At 40.3% G+C, this 22,049-nt stretch overlaps 1 protein-coding gene across 11 annotated transcripts in view; it reads right to left on the bottom strand.

The window, feature by feature from the left end:
• The window catches only part of FGGY (FGGY carbohydrate kinase domain containing), a 137,696-nt gene that overhangs the window by 12,084 nt on the left and 103,563 nt on the right, over positions 1-22,049 (bottom strand). For 6 of the 11 annotated variants that reach the window (XM_027462681.3, XM_072041716.1, XM_027462683.3 and 3 more), the window contains 3 exons: positions 20,314-20,434; positions 16,863-16,957; positions 12,667-12,770 (listed from right to left, as the gene is read on the bottom strand). In XM_027462681.3, coding sequence (XP_027318482.3) covers positions 12,667-12,770; positions 16,863-16,957; positions 20,314-20,434 — 320 coding nt within the window. Of the gene's footprint in view, positions 1-7,057; positions 7,163-12,666; positions 12,771-14,631; positions 14,818-16,862; positions 16,958-20,313; positions 20,435-22,049 lie in introns of those variants that run through there. The other 5 variants (XR_003498742.3, XM_072041715.1, XM_027462685.3 and 2 more) reach the window with 3 other exon arrangements.

Here is a 22,049-nt window from a genome sequence, read left to right as displayed (position 1 = left end):
CCCTTCAAGCACTCTGTTACCAGAAAGGTTCTCTCTTGTTTACAAGGCTGCCCGCTGGGCAAACCAGAGGTGGAGGGGAAAGCCTCTGAATGGATCAGAAATGGCACAAATTGCTCTGCAGGTGTTGCAGGGCAGGAGTACACATCCCACACATTCCTAAGATTGCAGGTCTGAAACCAGCCTCTCTCAAATGAAACTAAAATGTTGGGAAACTCCTTACGGTCTGCTTTTTTTTCAAGATGCGAACTTGTCCAGTTCCGATCCACTTGCTCCTATACACATGTATCTCTTGGAGATCACTTGGAAATGGTAAATAAAGTTCTCTATCATTAAAACTTCTCTGTAAATAGGAACGCCTTTCAGTACACAACCCCTCTGTGTACTGCAATTACATTTACTGCACAGAAAAATAAACCTGCAGGCACCAACTCACATGATGCATTGGGAAGAAGCCGTTCTTGTGGGTAAATGTCAGAAGTTACCCTCATCACTACCCCAGCTATCCGTCAAGCCTGGCATTTTTCTGCACAAACCCAAAACCAAGGGCTATTAATCCACTCCTGCCCTAGTGCCATACAGAGCCTCTGACTGCAGCGATATTACTTAACCTCTTTTAACGAGCAAATCTAAACCTGCCACCCAGCATTGCCAGCAGGAACGTTTAAAGGTATCTGAGGCATCTTTTTCCTTAGGAGGCCTTCTAAGAAAGCATTTGTATTCATTTGGCAAATAGAAAAAGAGCAGATTTTATACTTGACTGTGCCCCAAACAATAGCTGGTTGTGTCTGAAAACACACCAGTTGGAATTAAAAGTGCAGTTAGCGTGTTAGCGAGTGACTCATCGAGAGGCAGCAGAGTCTGGCTGGCTCGCAGCCCGAGATCTAATGCAGCACCATCCTGCCCCGGGGGTTATCTTTAAAGTTGAGATCGTGCAGAGAAGAGGATACTAGACAGACCCTACCTGCCCTCCCCCAGATTTTGGCTAGGTGAGGGGACTGGTGAGCTTGTTTAGAAGGTGTCCCTCTATCTCCAGGACAAACGACGCTGAATCCCCCAGAGGGGCATCCTGACCCTATAACACCCAGCTGGTCACCGTTCTGCATTTATGGGGCTGTCTGCTGTCCCCCCACGTTTCACGTTTTGTGAGGTGCCCCCAGCTAGCTGCATCTCAGGGCTCCTATTTCCAGGCAAACCTTGCCCCTTCCCTCAATTTAATGAGAAATTTCTAATCCGCTGCTCCTGAAGTGCCTATGGGGGAAAACTCCTAGCACACTGCTGTGGCTCTAAGGAGGGCAGTAGGATCCTCAGCTCCTGGCTTTTAATCTTGGAGAAGTCACACAAGCCTTCTGCACCTCAGTTCCTCATATATGCCATGGGAATCGGTAACACCACCGGATTAATATCAAACACTCAGGCGGGAAACCTAGCCAATGTAAGGCACAACCGAAGAGAAAACACTTTGTGCTTTACAATTCAGCTGATGCTAAGAACTGAGTCAACTCCTGCTGCTGAGGATCTGGCCTTTTATTTAAAGACAGCAAACTGAGAGAGGAGATGAATAGCAGAGGCTCAGATGGCTCACAGAGCTTTTCACTTGTAGGTCACCAAGCAGAACCTCAGCGAGGTCACCGAATGTTTAAAAGTTATCGTGGTATGCAAGCTTTTTAGTGTCCTTTGCTAAGTGGATTTATTGGTTTCAAATTAATTCCTATTGTAAGCAGTTCTCACAACATGAAACCCTCCGTTTTTCCTGCTCTGAGGCTGTTAACCCTTTGCAAAGCTACACAAGCGAAGCTGTTCCCACCACCTGAACAGACTCTTTTAAAACTGGATTTGAAGAAACGTCCTGACTGTGAGCTGAGCCTGGGTGACCTCAGGGAGCCTTTCCTAGGCTGGGGTAGAGGCGGAACCACGACAGGACAAGCTGCACTGCAGCTGCACATACTGTTCCTTGCCTGTGCATAAATCGGGACAGGCAGAGCCCAGCTCTGCCTTTACTCCCCCCAGGGTCCCGCAGGCTTCACGGGGTCTCCTCATGGGGAGAGATAAGCGTGTGTGCTGGCACTATCACAGGCCTATTCTTTGCAGAAAGCACTTTCTGAAAGAAGAAAAAACAAAACAGAAGAAGCAAAAATGAACAACTATATCATTATCTACTGTGCCGAGATCTCAGCAGAGATCGTTTCAAAGATCCATATTGTTTACAGCAGCTGATGGGAGTAACAAGTGCTGAAGCTGTGCTCTCGCTTAAAGTGCTAACATATTTACAGTTTTCAGTCCTGTCCTTGCACTTATCTGTCATTTCAAGATGAATGCTCCTTTTGTAGAGGCTAATTACTTGCACGAACACTGCACCAGCTCAAAATCCCAGATTTGTTTTACTTTTCCATTAGCAGCAATTTTGTACTTTGGAAATTGCTTAATACAGCAAATATTAATATATATATATATATATATATATATATAGCTAGTTTTTGTTCAAAGGTATTTCTTTGGCTGTGACAGGTCTAGAATGGGGGGAGGGAAATTATGTTACTTTTGTCTGAGGAAAGTCTTAATTTTACTGTACAGCTTTTCTAAGTGCAACAGCCCATTGTTCTACTCTGGCTTGGTTTCTGGTTTTAGAATAATGTGTGAAGATGCAAAATCAGATTAGGTCAGTAACAAAGTGCTTGAAAAGACAACAAAGTGCTCGTTGTCTTATGCTCACTAATCTTCTTCTCTATATATAAAATGTGAGAAGTTTGGTAGAATCCCATCCTACCCCCTCCTCTTCCAACCTTGTAAGCCTGTAAAGCTGTCAGTCGTTTCAGTTTTACAGGAACAGAAGGAATGCAGGCCGTTCTACAACTCAGTAACTTAATTAAAATAATAATAATAAAAAAATACAACCCAGACATGCAAGAAAAAGGATACAGGTTAAAAAATAAAAGTCTTATCCTGTTTTACATTACATTCATTGGATTACTGGCCTGCCACAAACCAATTTCAGAGACAAATCACAAATGTTCAACAGTACAAGATGCATCTGCTCTTTGTGCTAATCCTGCAGTCAAAAAAGGGTAACATCTGATTTGCACAAGTCTTCAGCAAATAACTTTAACTGCAGTTGGGAAGGCTCAATCCCTGAGCAAAAGGAACATCCAGTCTCTCAGTGTCTTGTAGGATACAGCTTTAGATGCCTAAAGCTACAAGCCTGTGAATGAAAATGCTGACCTTGAATTAGCCTTTGCTGTTTCTGAGGAATTGCCATTACAAGCGGTGACCAAATTTGTGCTTTAAAGGATGTGGTCTCCCTTTCCTACCTAAATATTTACTTTAAACAAGAGTTTTGCATATGAAGTGCATTTCATCATAGATGTATAACACAACCTTTAAAGGTCATGAATGCTGTAAATATTAATATTAAAACCTGATACAAACTTCGGAGTGGTATTCATGCCACACTATATGAGCCATCTTTCATATTATATATTAGCAATGAAAACTACCACACATAATAAACTAGTTACAGTTCTAATGTAAGCTTTTGTTTTCCAGTGAAGTCAAAAGATTTTCTGATTAAGTGCAAGTGGGTCAGCATCTGCTGGCCTTTCCACTCTTACTTCTTTTAATCCACCAGAGCAATACCATTAACACTGCCATACATTTTCTTTGCACTTTTCATTCTATCACCTTTAATATAACTCTAAAGCTAGTCTGTAAGGTACTTAAACATCACCAGGTCTACTTCACAAATCAGCTGAATAAAGAGCAATTTAAATATTTTACCCAAAGTCAGAGACAGAATCAGCGGCAAAGCTGGGAATAAAACCCATGTTCTCTGATTCTCAAGTCAGGTAACATCTATTGTTTGCTCATTCACAAATTCTGCTTGTATTAACACCAAAGTAAACTCAGAAGAGCTTGGTACTACAGTGGTCTACGTTACGTTTGAAGTAGTACAGCTGATAACAGAACTTCACTCAGCATGTGTATTATCTCCTACTACCAGGCTGCTAATAGGAATTACATTGGCAAATACAGCTCTTTTTTCCCCTGTCGGTAAGAAATACTGTGCTACAGTTTATATGGTATTTGTTTGATCCGTAAAGCCAGGCAATCCATTTCTTATCTCAAAGACATTAAACAAGTCTGCTGATTTGAGGTGTTTTAACATTTCTGGACATTGGTATCTGTTCATACTTAAGGAGTTACAATATGAACTGGGACGCTGATAAACACAGAAAAGCCCTTCTTCTTTAACCCTTACTGCTAACACTGCAGAAAAAAAATCAAGCATGCTTGGATAGAAAATGTACAGAAACTCTCCTCTCCATCCCTAAATCCTATTGCTGTGCTACAGATATAAAGTATTATCCATTGCATATTTGCCTGCTTCCTGAAATCACCATCAAAAGAATGGCAACTGTCCACATTAGGATAAATTAAGAAAGTTACAAAATATAGCAAAAATGTGTATGGGAGGAAAAATTAGGCAGTAAAGTTTAAAGGCAGCCAAATGAAACGCTCATGTGAAACAGATCCTGTGTAATTAGCCACTAGGGGGAACAAGAGTCATGCTGCTTAATTAAGGTGAGGTCACTTTTAGCAGTGGGCTGGAAGGTTATCCTTTCCCAAGCAAGCTGGGGATGCTTAAACACTTTCTCTGTAAGCTTATGAGTGGGACAAAACTTTTCTGACATTCGGCAGGTTTCAACTTCCCTTTTCAGGTCTGTGTGTGCCTTGGCACAAGCAGTTAACTAAACGTGAAAGATTCATACACCTTTTGTATTTTCTAGCTGCAGTTAACCTATTTTCCCACCTGTAGCACCTGGTAAAATATTTGAACCAAAACATGGGAACAGAGGGGAGGGGAAGAAGAAAAGGGAGAGGCTGTGTTTTTCAGACAGTGTATGCTTTGGTGTCGCCTCTTCTAAAGTAAAAGGGGAGAAAAACCACACACAGCTCATGTGTGAGCTGTGTGAGAGTTGTAAAGCAACGCTGAGTGATATGGTTAGAATAAGGTAAGGGTACGGGAGGAATTGCCAGCCACCTGCATCCGTACCTGTCTGTGTTAACCTGAGAAACCTGCCAAGCGCTGTACCGTGAAAAGGAGGTGAATCTCTTTCCAGAAGGCAAAGGAGGTGCTGATTACAGCTCTCTGCTTCATGTGGCTCCCTCTCATCTTCCTATAGGGAGATGTACTACGTGATGTTCCCTAATCAGAGCGTGTTGCGAAGTTACACCCTAGCCCTTGGGGAACAAACTCTGCTCCACATGTGTTCAAGCTCTCCACTCCCACACCATCCACAGTGACCAGCTTTTTGTGACCTTGGGGCATGGCTGAAGCTGCACGAGAAAAATGAATGAGGCAAAAAGTAAAAGCCCCTCTCGGGCCGCTCTTTGCTGCCACTGCTCAGGACACCAACCCATTCATCAGTATGGCTGGGACTGAATCACTGGCAAACAATCTTTTCTATTACCATAAAAATGACAAAAAAAGTAATAGTTATAGCCTGTAAACACAAGACCCACATTAAATAAGAGCTCTACGTGGTACGCTGTGACTGGTAAGTGGTACACTGTAACTGGAAGCAGGAGCCCGCTCCTATTAGAGCCAGCTCAGCCTAAAGAGTATCAGATGTTACTCAGGCCTTAGAAGGTCTGAGACAAACTCTGTGTGTAAGAGAAAAAGAAGGCAAATGACTCATGACAGAGTTTGTTTTAATATAAATGACTTTTTCTGGCTCTTTGCTTTTAAAGACTTGCCATTTTCAGATCTTGAACAGCTAACCTAGGCAGCTGCCTTCCCCAGCCAGTGTCCTTCATTTTGTGTATAAAACGCTGGCATTTACAAACTCGTATTCGTCTGGCTAAGGGAGGGCAGTTTATTTTAGCACTGCAATCAATGCCATCATAAATCTTTCCTCTTCCAGTCCAGGAACACTGGTATACCCTAATCAGTGCTATATGGATATGCTGTACCCATAAAAAAAGCAAAATGCACCACAATGCTTAACCAAAGTACTGCGAGCCTTGAGAGCAGACCTGAGGAATGAGCCCCAAACCTTCCCTTCCTCTTCGCTTTTTGCTATGCGAGGATGTGGGCACGGGGCTAAGATATGGAAAGAATAGAGAAAGTAAGAGAGAACAGAAGAGGAATACTATAAAATAGGAGAAAAAGAATCAACAGATGAGAAAAGCAAAAAAAAGTGGAAAAAAAAATAACTGAGAGGCACAAACAAGAAGCTGGCAAGAACACAACAGAGAAAAAAAAAATCAGAGTGGGAATAGGGATGTAGGCAGAGGGAGATGGTAGGGATACTGGGTATTTTATACCCAAAAAGCCCCATTCTCCACCATAACTACATTCTTTTTCATGTTTCCTTTAGTCTCTTTCCATGCCTGTCCCCTGGGTCTCCGCTGGGATGAGTGGAACTTCCCCATCCAGAAAGCCGCAAGTTTGGCATTTTGTGTCCTATGGCAAATGTGCTGGCTACACGGTGTTTCCATGGGGGCAGAGTCACACAAATAAAGCGAAAAGCAAAGCTTGCCTGTCTCCCTTCCATGCAGTACAAGAATCATCCCTTAGATGGGACCATTGCAAAATTAAACAGCCTTACAACCACGGCCAGTAAATAGTGAGTAATGTGCTTGTATATACAAAGCTTTTATACCAAACAGTCAAAGAAAGTGAGGATAGCTCATCACAAAAAGACCCCATTTATTAGAAGAGCTTCAAACAGCTTAGCATCTTTAGGGCCATTACTCATCTCTTTCACCTAAGCTAAGTGCCAGCTTCCATCCTTGAGGCTAACACATCCAATTTATCAGCTGTAGGACGCTCAAACACAGTTTCCCCCAGTCCAGTCTAAAGATACAGGATTAAATACCTCAGCTATTTTATGACAACAGACAGGGAGAAGCCAATCTGGGAAAATTTTGCAAAAATTCTTACCAGACGTTTTGAAAGCAAAAGTCTGACACAGGGCTGCTAGACTCAGAAATACTTTGCTGAATACATCCAAGGAGTTTAACACAGTTGTGAGCTACAGGGCTGGGCAATGAAGGACCTTCCAAACGCAACACATTAGCATTCTTCAGCCCCCACTTTCGGGAGGGAGAGGTTGGGCTGGGTGACAGTATGGCCCTCCATACACATTCTTGCCCTGGAGAGATTCTTCTGAGGAAAAAAAAAATACTGATTAGAAGTCATTTTTCTTTCCCAGAACGTTTTGCCTTGGAAGGTCCCCTAGGGACAGTTGTGCTTCCAGAACTCCAGAAGAAGCAAGGCAGCTGTGCAGGTGAGATGTAACCGTTCCTCAGCCTGCACTGCCACATCACTTTATTCCTTGGCAAAGCAAGGTGCTCCCCTCAGCCCTTCCACACCCACTCTCCTTCCCAAAATCTCTGCCTGGTAAAGGACTATCTGGAAGCTGAGTGAAAAACAGCAACTTATAGGTGGTGCTCACACAAATAGGTCCCTCGTGGGTCAAAGCCATTATGTACTGAAGGTTAGTAATGTTCAGGGGAATGCAACCCTTAGGAGCATTACGCATGAAGTGCAATCCCTATAAATTATTCTTAGCTGAGAACTGTTCTTGTAAAAGATAACAATGCAACTCATTTTTGCTGCTTGTCCGCTCCCATAAGGCACAGCAAGATATGGGCACTGTGCTCCTCCTTATTCATGGTCCCCCAGTGCTTTTCAACCCTAACCTGGAGGAATATCTTTGAGCAAAAATCTGCAAGTTATGCTTTTCCATGCCCAGTTAGTGGTTAGCCTTTCTGCTTATATTTCCTTCAAGAGTGACAATTATGGTCTGCTAATCGCTACGTGGACACTTGTCCCAGTAAAAACAAATCAGAACCATACAGCAATTTTATATGGGTTGTCTCTACGGGTCACTGTCCAATTTCTAGTATTAACTTGTGCATTAAAAATAGTTAAGCACTGTGGGTGTGAAAAGTTGCTTCAGAACACAAAAGAAAGCAAGGGTTGGGAGTGATCTATGTCTATATCTAAGAAATCAAGGAAGCAAGAACCTATGATTAAGCAAGACAAATAAAGGAGAATAAGAATTCCAGTGCTGAAGATGTGGAAAGCCAGTATGCTAATAAAGCAACTGGCTTTTCTTGCTAATAAAACTAATAGGGCTTATGGGATCTCTAACACTTCCAATCCATGATTATATAAAAGAGAATAAAGAAATACTACTTAACATAAACCACAGTGAAATGAGATGCATTGGAAATGTTTAGATGGTAAGAGTCTTATTAAGCTACATTAGGGCAAAATAGGGCAAATTTTGAGAAACAAAACCCTCTAGGCATCTTTAGTAGAAAGGATGAGGTAGTACTTATATGGTAAAAAACCTTCAGATATAGGATGGCAAAAGTATGCCCAGGTGATACAAACTACTGGCATCAAATCCCATAAGTAAGTGATCATGACATTCTTCAAAACTTTACCACAAAAAGACCACGAGCTCTTCAGACAGCCAGTGCAGTGACTCTACACGCTCGTGCTTTGCTGCAGAACAGTCTGATCCCCTGCGCTGACATAGCAAGAGTGCAAATCCCAGATGGAAAATTAATCTCACAATGTAGCCAGATTGAGTTTCCAATTCTCTAGTGCATAACTTGAAGGTTGTTCTGCTCAGCTATTGAAGAGGTGAGGGCATGGAGACTTTAACTCGTTTGACATCTCAAACATTATTTAAGCAAGACACTCTGAAAAGGACCTTGCTGGCCACTGACAGTTACAAAGGATGCATGGTATCCTCCTTTGTACTCAAACCTCCCATAAAATATTGCTATCACGCTCTTCCCTGCCTACATGGCCTGGACAGAAGGGGAGTCCAAGGTCCAAATGACTTCAGCCATGTTTTTGAGCATGTGGGTAAAACCTGGCCTTAAAATAGAAAGGAGATGGATCACTGTACGTTTTACAGAAAGCATCTGTCTACTATAAAGACACATTTATGGCTTCCTCATATTTATGGTTTTCCTCAAGACAAGGCCAGCAAGCTAGAATAACAGTAAGGTAGAGATATTAAAAATACAATTTGTTCTACAAGTTGTTCAGTCTTCGTCTGCTTGAAAAAAAAAATCAGCTAATTGTACATAAACTCCACAGCTGTGGTCATATTGGGGCTTGTTCCATAAATGTGCAACAGCAGAATCTGAACTATTCTAGTCAGCATATTCTCCTGTTTGCCAGGTCTTGGGTTTACCGACAGATGAGAAGAATACTCCTGGTCTAGTAAGAGTCTCAATTGCTGCAGCTTAACAAAACACTGCCTCCTATTCTTTGCCAACATCAGCTGATGTGAGTTTATTAAAAGCTAAAAGGCATGACAATCTAAGTGCTGAGCCCACAGAACAGATTTTATTTACATGCATATGGCTGCTTCTAACATGGTCAGCGGGCGTGCACAAGCAAGATGTAAAAGTCGGGTGAAGTCAGTGGAACTACACCAACATGCAAACCTGAATGCATCTTCAACGCAAATACAGAAAATTAAACAGATTTCTTGGGTCATTCAAGCACCGTTGAGATCTTTGCTGCCCTTTCAGTCCACCCTAATAAATTTAAGAATAAGTAATAAAATCTTTATCACTGTTCTCAGACAGAATTAATAACAGATAAGCCACCCTGATATCCCAACACAATGACTCTCACTGATGCCCACATGGAAGGCTACGCTCCGTGTCATTTCATTAGCGTGGTATTTCATTACCCACTTTTAGAAAAATAATATGGCCGTATCTTTAAGTATTAGATTTCTGTGATTGTTGCCTCCAACTTCAGTACTTCTGTGCCAGATACTCAGCTAGTGTAAATGGGTACAGCTCTGTTGTAGCCCATGTATCACACAGACTAACTGCAGCTGCCTTTCCTTGTCACTAAAGTTACTGAGAAATTCCAAATCTGAACATTCGTGCACTGGATGACATTTAAATTGGAGCATGCTAAGTTTGCACAGAAAGGCCAGCGCTGAACAAAAGACACAGCCTTTGTATACTATTACCTATAGCATCCACAGCTCATTTCTGAATGGGTAATAATATGAGCCAATTGCGAGAGCCATAATAGCCTTTATCATTTCAAGATGTGTCATCTGCAAGTGAACCGTGTGTCAGATTCCTGTTTGGGCTCCGATCCAGTGAAGTACTTCAGCAGATGGGCAGTCCTGCTTGTCTTCAGCTGAACTTCTGGCCTACTTGAAAGTTAAATGATGTACCTAAGTGCTTGATTGGATCAGGGCACTGGAGTAAACTGGTGTCAGCCCCCTGCAGTCCTGGAGCAACGCTGATTTACATTAACAGAGAATATTGCATTATGATTATGGACTACTATCATCTGTCATTTTAGTAGCTATATGACCCGCTACTACAAACTTTGACATTTTCTTAGACAAGTTTTTACCTGTAATAATTTCAAGTGATATATAAACGACTACAAATCATCTAACGTGACAATGAACCAAACACTACCATAACAGCATGTACTAATCTGATAATACATCAAATGTATGACAACATATAGCAATAGACATAGCACTCCACCAAGAACATTTAACAGCAACAGAATTATTTCTCTCAACTCCAATATAAAAAGCAGCCAGCAGGATGATATCAAATGATGGCAGCTCTGCTTCTCATAAAAGGACCTTGGGGACTCCAAGGAGATTTGTGTATCTGCACTTCAACAGCATAGCAATGTGGAAATGTTAAAGTCAGTAAAGCAAACAGTCCTCAAATGAGAAGGGCAACAGATGTCAACCAGTATCACATGTCAGTAAACAGCAACAAGACAGAGGGTACTTTTCTTAGCACTTTTGTGAAAGCATCCTGCTATCAGCTACGGCCACATCTCAGCTGTTTGACTCTCTAAGTGGTGGTGCTTGTACGTGTGACCTAACTCCCACCACGAGAGGATTTCCAAACATATGTGAACACTGCCCACTGAATTCAGCTGAAAGAAAGTAAAAATGTTTTCATATATTTATTGTGGCTTTTGAAAAGTGAAAAAAATACACTAAATATTCTCAAACTGGTTGAAAGCTCATTGTGTGCTTGGCAGAGACACAGAAGCATTTACATTTCTCAGCTTTAATGCAAAAGGATCATCCTTAGGGCAAAAAAGGAGTCCTGATTCATCCATTTTTTACCCTAAGTGCTAAGACTTCTGACAGTAAGGCCAAAATACGCTAACTAAAAAGGCACTCTTTGTACCATAAACACTAGGCCACAAGGAACTGGACAGTGGCCATCAAATCACCGCCTTTTAATTTTTTCTCTCTCATCTATATTTCTCTACAGATTTCTGGTAAGAAGGCAGCTGACTCTATACAAAAGCCAGAGGCATTGCCAGTATCTTGGTGGTTTCATACATGATGTATCGAATCTAACTTATTTATGCAAGCAAAACAAAAAACAAACCAAAACAAAAAACAACCTGTCAATTAGGCAAAGATGTATTTCAGTGTCAAAACACCACGGAAAGAGGTAAAGGGATACATTTCTACTGCTGAGTCACTGCTTTGAGTCCAGCCCTGGATGAAAATATAGCCCCCAGTCATCGGACATCTCAGCTGTTCGTGCAGAAAACAGCTTGGTTCTCAGCAAGCAGCACAGTTCACATCACAAACTGTCCCTGACATTGCTTGATAACTTTGCTGACAGTCAGAAGTGAGAACACACGAAATGAATGGACTGTGAAGACTCAGCTGTTTTCACCACCAGAATATTGTCTCCAACAATACGTATATGAGTTATGCACTGAAATTTAGGGTAATTTTTTTATGGAGCACATGTCCTTTCAATATAGATTGATGATATACTTATCCAGGAAGGAAAGTGAAAGAATTAATTAAATAAAGAGGCCATACCCAGCCAATACACTACAAAGAAAAGCAAAAGCTGTCTCCAAGCCTTGCCCAAGGATGGCCTCTACCTATACTTGTACAGATGAGGAATTTTTGAAGAAAAGGAAGGAAAGCCCACAGCACCTTAACACACTCCCTGCATGCACTGTGGTACCTAAAAACAACCACCTCCTTCCTTTGCATTTCCAAAATACTCTAAGGGAATAGAAGCAAAAAAGCATCCCAACAGGACAGAAAGGCCTTTAGTAAAAGGTGCATTAATTGGGTAAGACAAGCCAACAAAATGATTAATTTGCTACTCTCCTTCAATATTATGTTTACACAAGTTGATTATAGCACTTAATTACTAATTCACCCTGCTCAAAAACAAGAGCGCTTTAAATTTTTAATGAGATGAGGGAAGGCAATATTCCCTAACTCAACAGGGAGAAGTCATTTTATTTCCTCTTTTGATTTCCCAAGTTATTTCCATTTCTAAGGAAAAAACTATCCCCTCCCTGATCTTTCACTTGGTTCTTGCTTTTGAAAATATGGAAATCACGTAGAACACTTGTATTAATTTCAGTCCATGACCTGACAGGTAATGCTTTGGAAGAGGAATAGAGGATCAGGTCATCAGCTGAAGCACGTCCACTGAAATAAGTGGAGCTACACAAAATTACACCAGACAGCCTGATCCAGAAATGAAAAGGGCCCCATCTCGCCTTTTCTGTCAGCAGAAAACTCGAGCAGGTCCCTGCACTACTTATGGGTGTTCTCACAAGCGAGAGCTCTGGTCAGCAATTCTCACCAAGAAGGTATTGCTGAAGAGGTGCCAGCTTCTCTCGGAGCGGCAGTTCTGCTCAAATGGAGGGCAGCATCTCCCTTACATAGGAACAGACACCAGTGGTCTTGCTAAAGAGAAGCAACATATTGTTAGAATAGCAGTACCTACCGTAGAGGACAACGTGGCCCTAATCAATAAGATGAGGTGACATGCACAAGAGCATATACACAACCTGATGGGGTACAAAGGGAAAGGGCTGGATGCACATCACACATACGGGACACTACACACAGCACTAAATACTCACAGAGCTGCACACCACACACCAGGGTGCTGACACGTGTACATGCTCCAGCACCACCCGCTGCTGAACATTTAAGCGGCTCCATCTAACAGAACATCGCCACCACGCCCACCTCATTTTTGTCACACTTTTTTTTTTTTTTTTGCTGGTATCATTGCTTTCCTGATGTTTGGAACAGCGTCAGTGCAAGGCGAGGTCCTATGGAAGGAGCATTAGTAGGAAAGCAAACCAGTCCTGCTCCAACCCTGACTTCTAGCTCGATGCTTTACACCAAGAATGCCTGCAGAAAGTTACCAGTAAAACGTCTTGTGGCAAATCATACCAAGTTTCTTCTCTTCCACCTTGGCCAGAAGAATGACCCACGTTAAGATACCAAGTCCAAAATAAATCTGGTAATTTGGTTTCATACAGGTAATTTTATTAATTGCTTTAATGTGCAATTAAGGAACAGTCAGTGGGCTGCTGGATTTTATAAGGCAATAATCCCGTTCCCTGGCGTACAGCTTTGTCCCAAAACATAGGTTATCAAAAAAAGAAAAGAAAAAAAAAAAGAGCTGGATGATTGCCAAATCAAACAGCACCTTCTTCCCATTTTCAATTACATACAAGTGAAGCAGAGTAATGAGGATATACTGGAAACTTTGACATTTATTTATTGAATATTTTTACTGAGAAGGAATTGCTGGCTCGCTAAACCGGAAACTATATTTTTACTACAGAAACAATCACACAGAAAACCAGGATCCTGCTGCTCTGCATGAAAGGAATGGCTAGGACCAATAAATTGGCCCATCTAAGCCAGCAATGTTACGGTTATTTCATTTAATGCGGCACATATTTCAAAAAATCCGAAGCCCCGAAGTACGGCATATATTTCCAAAATCTTTCTGTCGTGCGATATTGCACAGCGCTGTCCTCTGTGTCAGCACCGACCCAGGCAGGCTGAGCGGCAGTTCACAGGAACAACGACCAAGACATAACAAAACCACTAAAAGGAAAAGGCTGTAGCAGGGGCAAGTGAAAAGATAAACTAAATTGCAAGAAGAAATTCAGAAGATTTTCTCCCTTTTCCGGAGATTCTGGAGACTAAATAACCAAAAGCTGAAATGGGAAATAACTCTCACCACACTGTGTTTTTGTTTTGTTTTGTTTCTCTTTTTTGGATACCAATTGTTTTAATTCCCTTTTACCACAGAGGAGAAAAATGCAGAGAGAGTAAATGAAGAGGAAAACAAGGAAGTCAACATTCTTTGAAGGAACAACATATGGTGACCAGGCATGAGAGATGGAGGTTATAAATCTCTCCTTGATGGAATTACCTAAAGATGAAATTGCAGATCCAAGGGGCTTGAGCTTTTAAAACTACACACATCCAGCAAGTCAACCTGCATGGTTACAAATTATGCATTAACCTTCATTTCCAGTATCTTCTTGCAAAGGCTCGGCATACTGAGGATGTTGTTACTGCTATAGATGTGGTGAACAAAAAGCACGAAAATCTTTACTCTGCAAATCACTCAAAATAAGAATAACAAGATACGAGAAATGAGAATGAGAAGAAAATACCGCATCCTGCAAATAGCCACTGCTGGGATGAGAAAAGGGATGGAGTCAAGACGTGTATTGGTGCGTGTTTCTTTGTGACAAGAAACTTATTTAGGGACAGCAAAGTATAGAGGAAAAGCTCGTTGGTGTTCCAACTATGACCAATTGCCCAGGAAAGTGAAGGGCGGGCATCCCATTGTTGTACATACCCTGCTGGCTGGGTTCATCATACAGTGATGGGTTGGTAAATGAGCTCCCTCTCCTTGGAGAAATGATCCCCTAACATTTCTCTGAAGCAGATCCTTTCCCATTTCCAAATTCCAATGCTGGAATGGCACAGTACTAAGGATCAGGACCATACAGGAGTATGAGAGTAAAACAGCAACCACCAAGTCCACATATGTGGACACAGATACAGGTTAAATCTGGATGAAGATTACCAGAACTGATTGTGAGGGATCTTGGTTTTGGGTGGTATTTCCAAGTTTTCCTAAAGATGCCTGAATTTTACAAAATGGAGAACAGCCAAACCAGGAAAACCAGATAGTTTTTATGTGTTTTGATTTTGACATGGAGAGGAAATATCCAAAAATCATTCTGAGAAATGTGACCAAAATCACTGGGACAAACACAGTAAAAATTCCCCTTCAAACAAACATAGAAATAAGGAAATAGCTTATTGTAAAAAACACACTTTTCTCCTCTACTGTTAGACTGAACAAACAAAGCTTTGAAAAGCTCAATAACTAAGTACAAAACATCAGAGGACATATAATAACTTCTAATAATTGCAGAGACTACAATGCTGCTGAATGTTTGCAGCAGCACCTCTAAGAAAGATTTTTTTTGCAAAATATGTTAGAAAAATAAATTTAAGAGAAAGCTACTGAACGGCAATGTAAGAAGAACATTTATACCATCCTCCCCAAAAAGACATTTATAAAGTTTCTTGTTTCTTCATAACATGTAGTTGATTAAAAAAAAAAAAAAAAAAAAAAAAAAAAAAAAGCTGTGTTTGGGAAATCACACTTATTATGCAGTGCAAAGGCGCTCGGATTAAATTTATATTTGTTCTTTTGCCTTATATACTGGTATTCCCGTGAGCCAAGAGGCAGGAACCTCCCAACATACTGTAAAAGAGCAAACACTTTTTAAATTAAGAAGTCTCTGACATGATGTAGTCTGACTGCAAAAGATTTCTGAAGGAGTGTGCTATGCTGACATATGCATCTATGTATAAAATATGCCTATCTTCTGACATTCTTGAATAAGCTGCTGACATATTTTGGTATGTAAGTGCAGGGATAAAAGCTAAAGGCAAAGGAATATACCAAAATTATATAAAAACAAATTACACAAAATTTTGCAGCTATAGATTTTTCACATGGATATGAAGACAGAATTAATAAAAACAGATTTGAGATGCTCACTGATTGAATAACAGTGCAAGTTGTCTTAAACTAGGAATGAAATATTGGTGTATTGGAAGGGAGAAGATTAACAGAAGAGTAGGAATTAAATATGAAGTCCTATCACCAAAAGCTGCTACTGAAATTACTCATATCAAGACAATCAAGTTCTCGTTACAAGCACTGGGTTTCTGAAGTAGGTATACACATTGCACAATGTATTTGTTCAAATAGGATTCATCTTAATGGAAGAATTCTTAGGAAAGCAAGCTGTTCCTTGTGCTAGGAGAGGAAATGTCTTATGCTAGTGGAGTTGACAGGTGGGAAAAGAAATATAATTTTGAGCATACAGACCCTTCTTCTGATTTCTGTTTATTATTATTTGTTTAATATAATAGCAGCTAAGTCATGCTTTGGCTGATCCACTGAGCATGAAAGCCTACTGCCACTTTTACAATTGTTAAAGGACTGAAATAACATGAATAAACATGAAGCTCCATCCTCATTATTAACTCTGCATTCACTCTGAGCAAGATAACAAGTGTAGGTGTGCCTTTTTTTTTCTTTTTTTTTCTTTTTTCTTTACTGTATATATGCTATGTTTCTTAAGTTTAGGATTCCTCAATGTGAAGGAAGGTAAGTAGGACAAATATAACTGAGATGAAAGTGGGGCCTTCCTGCAGGAGCAGAGCCTTGCCAAATTCCCTTTTCTGTCTGTAAAATTACGCAGTCTAACTTCAGAGAGAGCAGCTTATACTTGCATGTAGCCACAGTCAAAAGACTATTAGATCTTCTACACCTCTAGCAGAGTTTAAAAAAAAGGCTTGTAAGAAAGTGATGCTGGCTCTTGTCCGGCTGTGCAAAAGGTACAAACTTTTCCAATTGAATTAAGGTCTGTACATGGTGCCAAATGTCAAAGCGTAAAATACAATAAAAAATAAAAGAAATCAGGTACTACATACCTGTATAGATGCAAAATCCCCAGAAGCACAAGCTCCAAGAATAGCAGCACCCACCAAAACAGACTCCACTTCTTTGGACAGGACAACAGGCTTGCCTATACAAGAAGAAAACATGCCTCTGTTAGAAAGAATAAAGCAGTACAGCACTAGCAGCACAATAAATAATTAAAGTAAAAAATACAAATAAAAAAGGAACGAAAAAGGACTCAAAAACCACGCTCATGCTTCCATTCATAGTTAAAATCCACCATAGGTTAATGTAAATATCTCTGCTGTGTGGTTCCGGGCTCTAACAAAAATGCAGAATTTAAATAAAACAATTCCAGCAAAATATTAATGCAGAACATAAAGCACACAAAGACCAAACCCCAGATCTTTCACAGTGGTTATTTACCTTAAGGCACCTGGTATAAACCTGTTACCCACACCCACCAAACCCACCTGCAAATTAAAAGCTGACCTTGAGGGGAAAACAGGGAGGTATCCTTTTTGTTTCTTTTGCAATGAACAAAAAAAAAATAAATGTTTGTGTTTGTTTTTAAATATATAGCCAACAAAGCCAGTCTGTTTTTGCTGGAAGACATAAAAATATGAGTAGTAACCTTTCACAAGCTATGTATGAAATCATATGAGAAATCTCATCTTCCAAATTGTACAAGATATTTGAAAACAAGATTAAAATCCTGGAAACAACAAAAACACCAAACTTGCTGTATATTTTGAAGTAGAATTAAAAAATATTGTTTCATCACCCATGGGAACCATCAAGAACATACTTTCCTTCAGTTCACACAGAGTTTTCTGAGATCTGTCTTACCAGTGTAAAAAGAGCAGGAAAAAGAATAATAAACTAATAAAAATCTGCCTGCTTTCTTATTTCTCCCTTAAAATCCTAAATAGCAAAATGTCTAAATACTTTTCTAGCTACACTTCAGATGCCCGTCCTCACTAAGTCAAAGAGTTTCATATTTCTACAGTATTTGGTATATGCCTGAATTTCCATTACTGACATAATTTCATTCAGTGCATGATGATGCAAACACAGTGGTGGGAGGAGGGCTTCCTTCTGTGAATAGCCTCAGTGATATTATGCCCCCAAAAATGCTGCTCATAAGAGACAGCTGTAAGACTACAAGGAGCTGAAACTGGAAGGAGGATCCAAAGAGAGCTCTGAGTAACTCCTACAGAGGAAAAAGGCAAATACATGCTTTTGAAAATGGGAAGTCAAATTAATGCAAGAAACAACTATGAACGCAAAGTAAATTCAGCTTCCATCCCAGGCATTCAGTTACATGATGCTAACAGAATCACAGAATCACAGAATTTCTAGGTTGGAAGAGACCATACGAGATAACTTTGCATTGTTCCACCAGTTAAAGCTGCTAACAATCATTTTTCAGTAACATAAAGGTGCCATGGTCCTTTTTATATAATATCTTGCCATAGGTAGCACAGGCAGAGAAATGGGTAAAGAAAATGGGTACAGCAAGTGCGTGTTTGATCGCTGGAATGCCTACTAACAGTGAACTAATGGAATTACAGCCTCTCTTCAATTTCTCTGGATTAAACCAAAGGCATCCACCTTAAAAACGTGCGTGGAGGATCAGACACTTGAGCATTCCTCCTGTTAAGATGGACAACAGCTCAGGACTTGGGTCAACTTGGAACAGATGCAGACAACCTAAAGCTGAAGCTTACAGCTCCATGGCTGTTTGCCAGGCATTGAAGCAGAAAGCAATTTTCAGCATGCTCTAAAATTTACTGCACATTTCCTGCATCACCAGAATGAATGCAGAACTCTTACCAGACAAACAAAAAGATCAAGATACTTTTTAAGTGCCCTACAAAATTATCTATTGGATGTCTGCATGGCTGAGTCATGGGCATTTGCAGCTAACAATAATATATTCAGATTTTTTTCTTTTCGTGGAAGAATGGGGGATTGATCCTGGAATGTTAGTTATTTTATCTGATAGGCTCTAATGAGTTCAACACAACCAAGAGCATTTCAGTTAGATGAACTCTGACATCTCTTGTCAGTCACAGATTTTACAAATGGGGGAGAATTCCAGACTGCAAAAAGGCCTTTTTGTACTGGATTGTACTTGGCCATTAGTTACAGTCAAAGAACTCCTGATTACATTTTAATCAGAATACCTTTTCACTGATCTTTTATTTTACGCATCAGGAACCAGCATCCCAAACTTCACATGCTGAAATTCACCTAAAACACTCCAGCCATGTAGGGAAAGGTATGCACCTGATAACATTGTTTTTCTGAGTGTCACTCTGACTACAAAGCACTTAGTGAATGTTAAGGTCAATAGGCATTACACTTTTTGCTTCTCCATTTCTGTTTTCATCCTAGCTAAGTACATAAAGCCTATTTTCATCTTCCCTCCTGCAGCAATGTTATGAAGTATGGTTTGGTGTTAGAGCAAGTCAGATCGCAAACCAATTGCCCCAAATCTGAGCATTACAACGTTAACCATGATAGCTCAACGGGTCTTAATTTGAAATATATCCAAAGCACACATCACTCGAAGTTCCACTGAAGCCCTTCAAACTAAATTTTGTTATTTGTTCCACATTCTTTAAAGTATATTCAACTGACTCACAGGTGTGCTAAGATGTCCAGTACACAGAGGCTAAGGGGAGATGAGAAGTACTGGGCAAGCCTGAGACCTCCTCTTGGAATGAACCATACCAGGACCCTTCATCCATCAGTCCTACAAAATCACATGGAACACCATGCAGGAGCAAGGACCCAAAAACTGTCCCCTAAACTATACTGATGATAAAGACATGGACAATTTGGAAAGGGACAGTTCTACATAATGGATAACATCCAGCATGAGCATGAACAGGAAGCTCCACAGAATTCAAATAGGATGAACCTGATAGAGGTTTTAGTAGAAATGAAACACTTCTCACATAAAACACCCTCTCCAAGTGTACTGTACAGTATCCTCATCTAATTAAGTTCCTGTAATCTGTCTGAAATGAATAACTTCTGTAGAATGGTTAGAATAGATTTATAAAAATCTGATAGTGAGAAACATCCTGGACATGTAATTTATACCTATTAGTTTTAAAAAATCCAAACAGTTGTTGTTTTTTTAATTTTTAATTCTGTCACACTTTCTTAAGGAGTCTTTTAGGCTAAGATGCACAAATTGGACATCATGCTGGAGGACTCTCCAGAAGGCTGATTTCTAACAATACGAATTATGGAGTTTTGTTTGCACCACATCTCTGTGTTATTCAAGTATCATTAAATTTCAGGAAGTCCAGTTGTGCAGGAAGTAACATTTCATTACAATATTTTTGGCCAACCAGCAAAATACAGTTCTATATAAAGAAAGTATTTATTTTTCCAAAGACAAAGTACTTAGCCACCTAAAATAATAAAATAGTTTACACTCCTTTCCCCACACTTCCTCTAACTTACCAGTAATGTCAGCGTGCATCTGCACAAAGAGAGGGTTCTTGCTCAGCCCACCACACAGAAATAGGGTGTTGAGATGATGCCCTGCAGCTTGCATAGTTTCCAAAATATGTCTTGTTCCTAACTTCAAAAAGGGAAAAAAAAAAGAAAATAATAATAATAATAAAAAAGAACACAACAAATGAGCACAGGAGAACAACCACAGGAACAGATCTTAAAAAACAATGTTCAGGACAATGTGTAGGACTGAAATGTGCAGATACTAACTGTCCCCTAGCAGTAACCTGAGGCTGGGAAGAGATCTGTAGGGGCATGGACTCGGCTTAGCTTTATCCAGTAAACGAAATCGTAATTGAGAACAAGAAAAAATCAAACAGATGGCACCAACAATTGGGAAGTACACAGGCACAATGTATCACACTACATCCTTGGGATGGCTGAAGAAGGGAAGAGCCAGTCTACAGTGGCACAGGGAGAAGGGGCTTACAGGGAAGTACCTACAAGGGTGAAGGCAGCGAGTATGAGAAGAGACAGAAACGGGCACCAGGAAAACCTGACGGCACTGATAAGCAGCTGGTGGTGACCATGAGCAGCAGAGTATAGAAAACATTTCCAGACCCAGAACTAAACCCTACATGGCAAAGAACATTCTCACCAAAATTCCTATTTACTTTGTAGAAAAGCATCTGAAAATCACTCTCAACACAGAGATTTCAATTCTGGAGCCAAATGGCAAAACAGAAGAAAAAAAAAAAGGGCAAATGAAAAACCTGTATTTTCTGTCTTTTCAGCAAAAAGGAAAACCTGAAGAATTTTCTATTGGCTTAACTATTTCTCTTGGCCTTTGCCCTTAGCAAAACAAAATGTTCCATTTCACGTCTGGATTAATTGAAACATGTCTAAAATGTGAGCATATTTTTAAACTTCTCATTTAGAATTCTCCATTCTGAGAAACTCAAATTAGATGATTTCAGTGTTGTGCTCGGTAAACAATGAAAGCAAACACTTTGCCATTTAAAAAATATCTTTGCTTTTCAGGCTTGCTTTGCTTGCCTCCCACTATTCACCGAAGTCAACCCCTCTCCCTTTTTCCTCTTACAAGAACATTTTCAGTTTCTCTTACAAACTGTTTGTCTCCCCAAGTTCTCAGCTTTTTATAATACCCTGGAAGTTAATTTTGAAGTAGAAACTTGACAAAACGCCAAATTCAAGCCAAAATTTTACCCAAACTGACTGTTGGTATGAAGACTCCTCCTGGTTAAGTTTTCACAAACCGTTATAGCATAAAGTTTTCTTTATAACCAGGTTTTCCTTATGCTGTGATGCGAGTTCACTAAGAGGTCTGCAGCCTGCAATAAATTCCTCTTAAATAAAAGCTACTGAAAATTGAAACTAGCAGAGTTTCATCAGACTTGAGACATTTACTGTGAATGACTGGCACAACGCAGGACAGGTCTTCAAATATATTTTGGTTTTTAAGGCGAGTGGTTATGAGGAACTTCAGCAGCCGCAACACCAGCTGACTAAATCCATCACTTCCCTATTGACACAGAGGGCTAATTTCCAAATCACACAACCGCAATTTTAATTATGGAAAAATAAACTACTCAAGAAAGAGTCTGTCTCCTCCGAACTGGCTTGACGGCCACAATTATATCTCTGATCATGTTCTCGTTGGTCTAACTGTTGCATCGCGTTTTGGGATGAATAGCTGCAAGGATATTCTCTTCCACTACTTC

Source organism: Anas platyrhynchos, chromosome 8 (genome assembly GCF_047663525.1).
Source record: "Anas platyrhynchos isolate ZD024472 breed Pekin duck chromosome 8, IASCAAS_PekinDuck_T2T, whole genome shotgun sequence".
NCBI lineage: Eukaryota > Metazoa > Chordata > Aves > Anseriformes > Anatidae > Anas > Anas platyrhynchos.
Note: the sequence above shows the minus strand (reverse complement) of the source record. Positions and strands in the feature narration are given on the sequence as shown.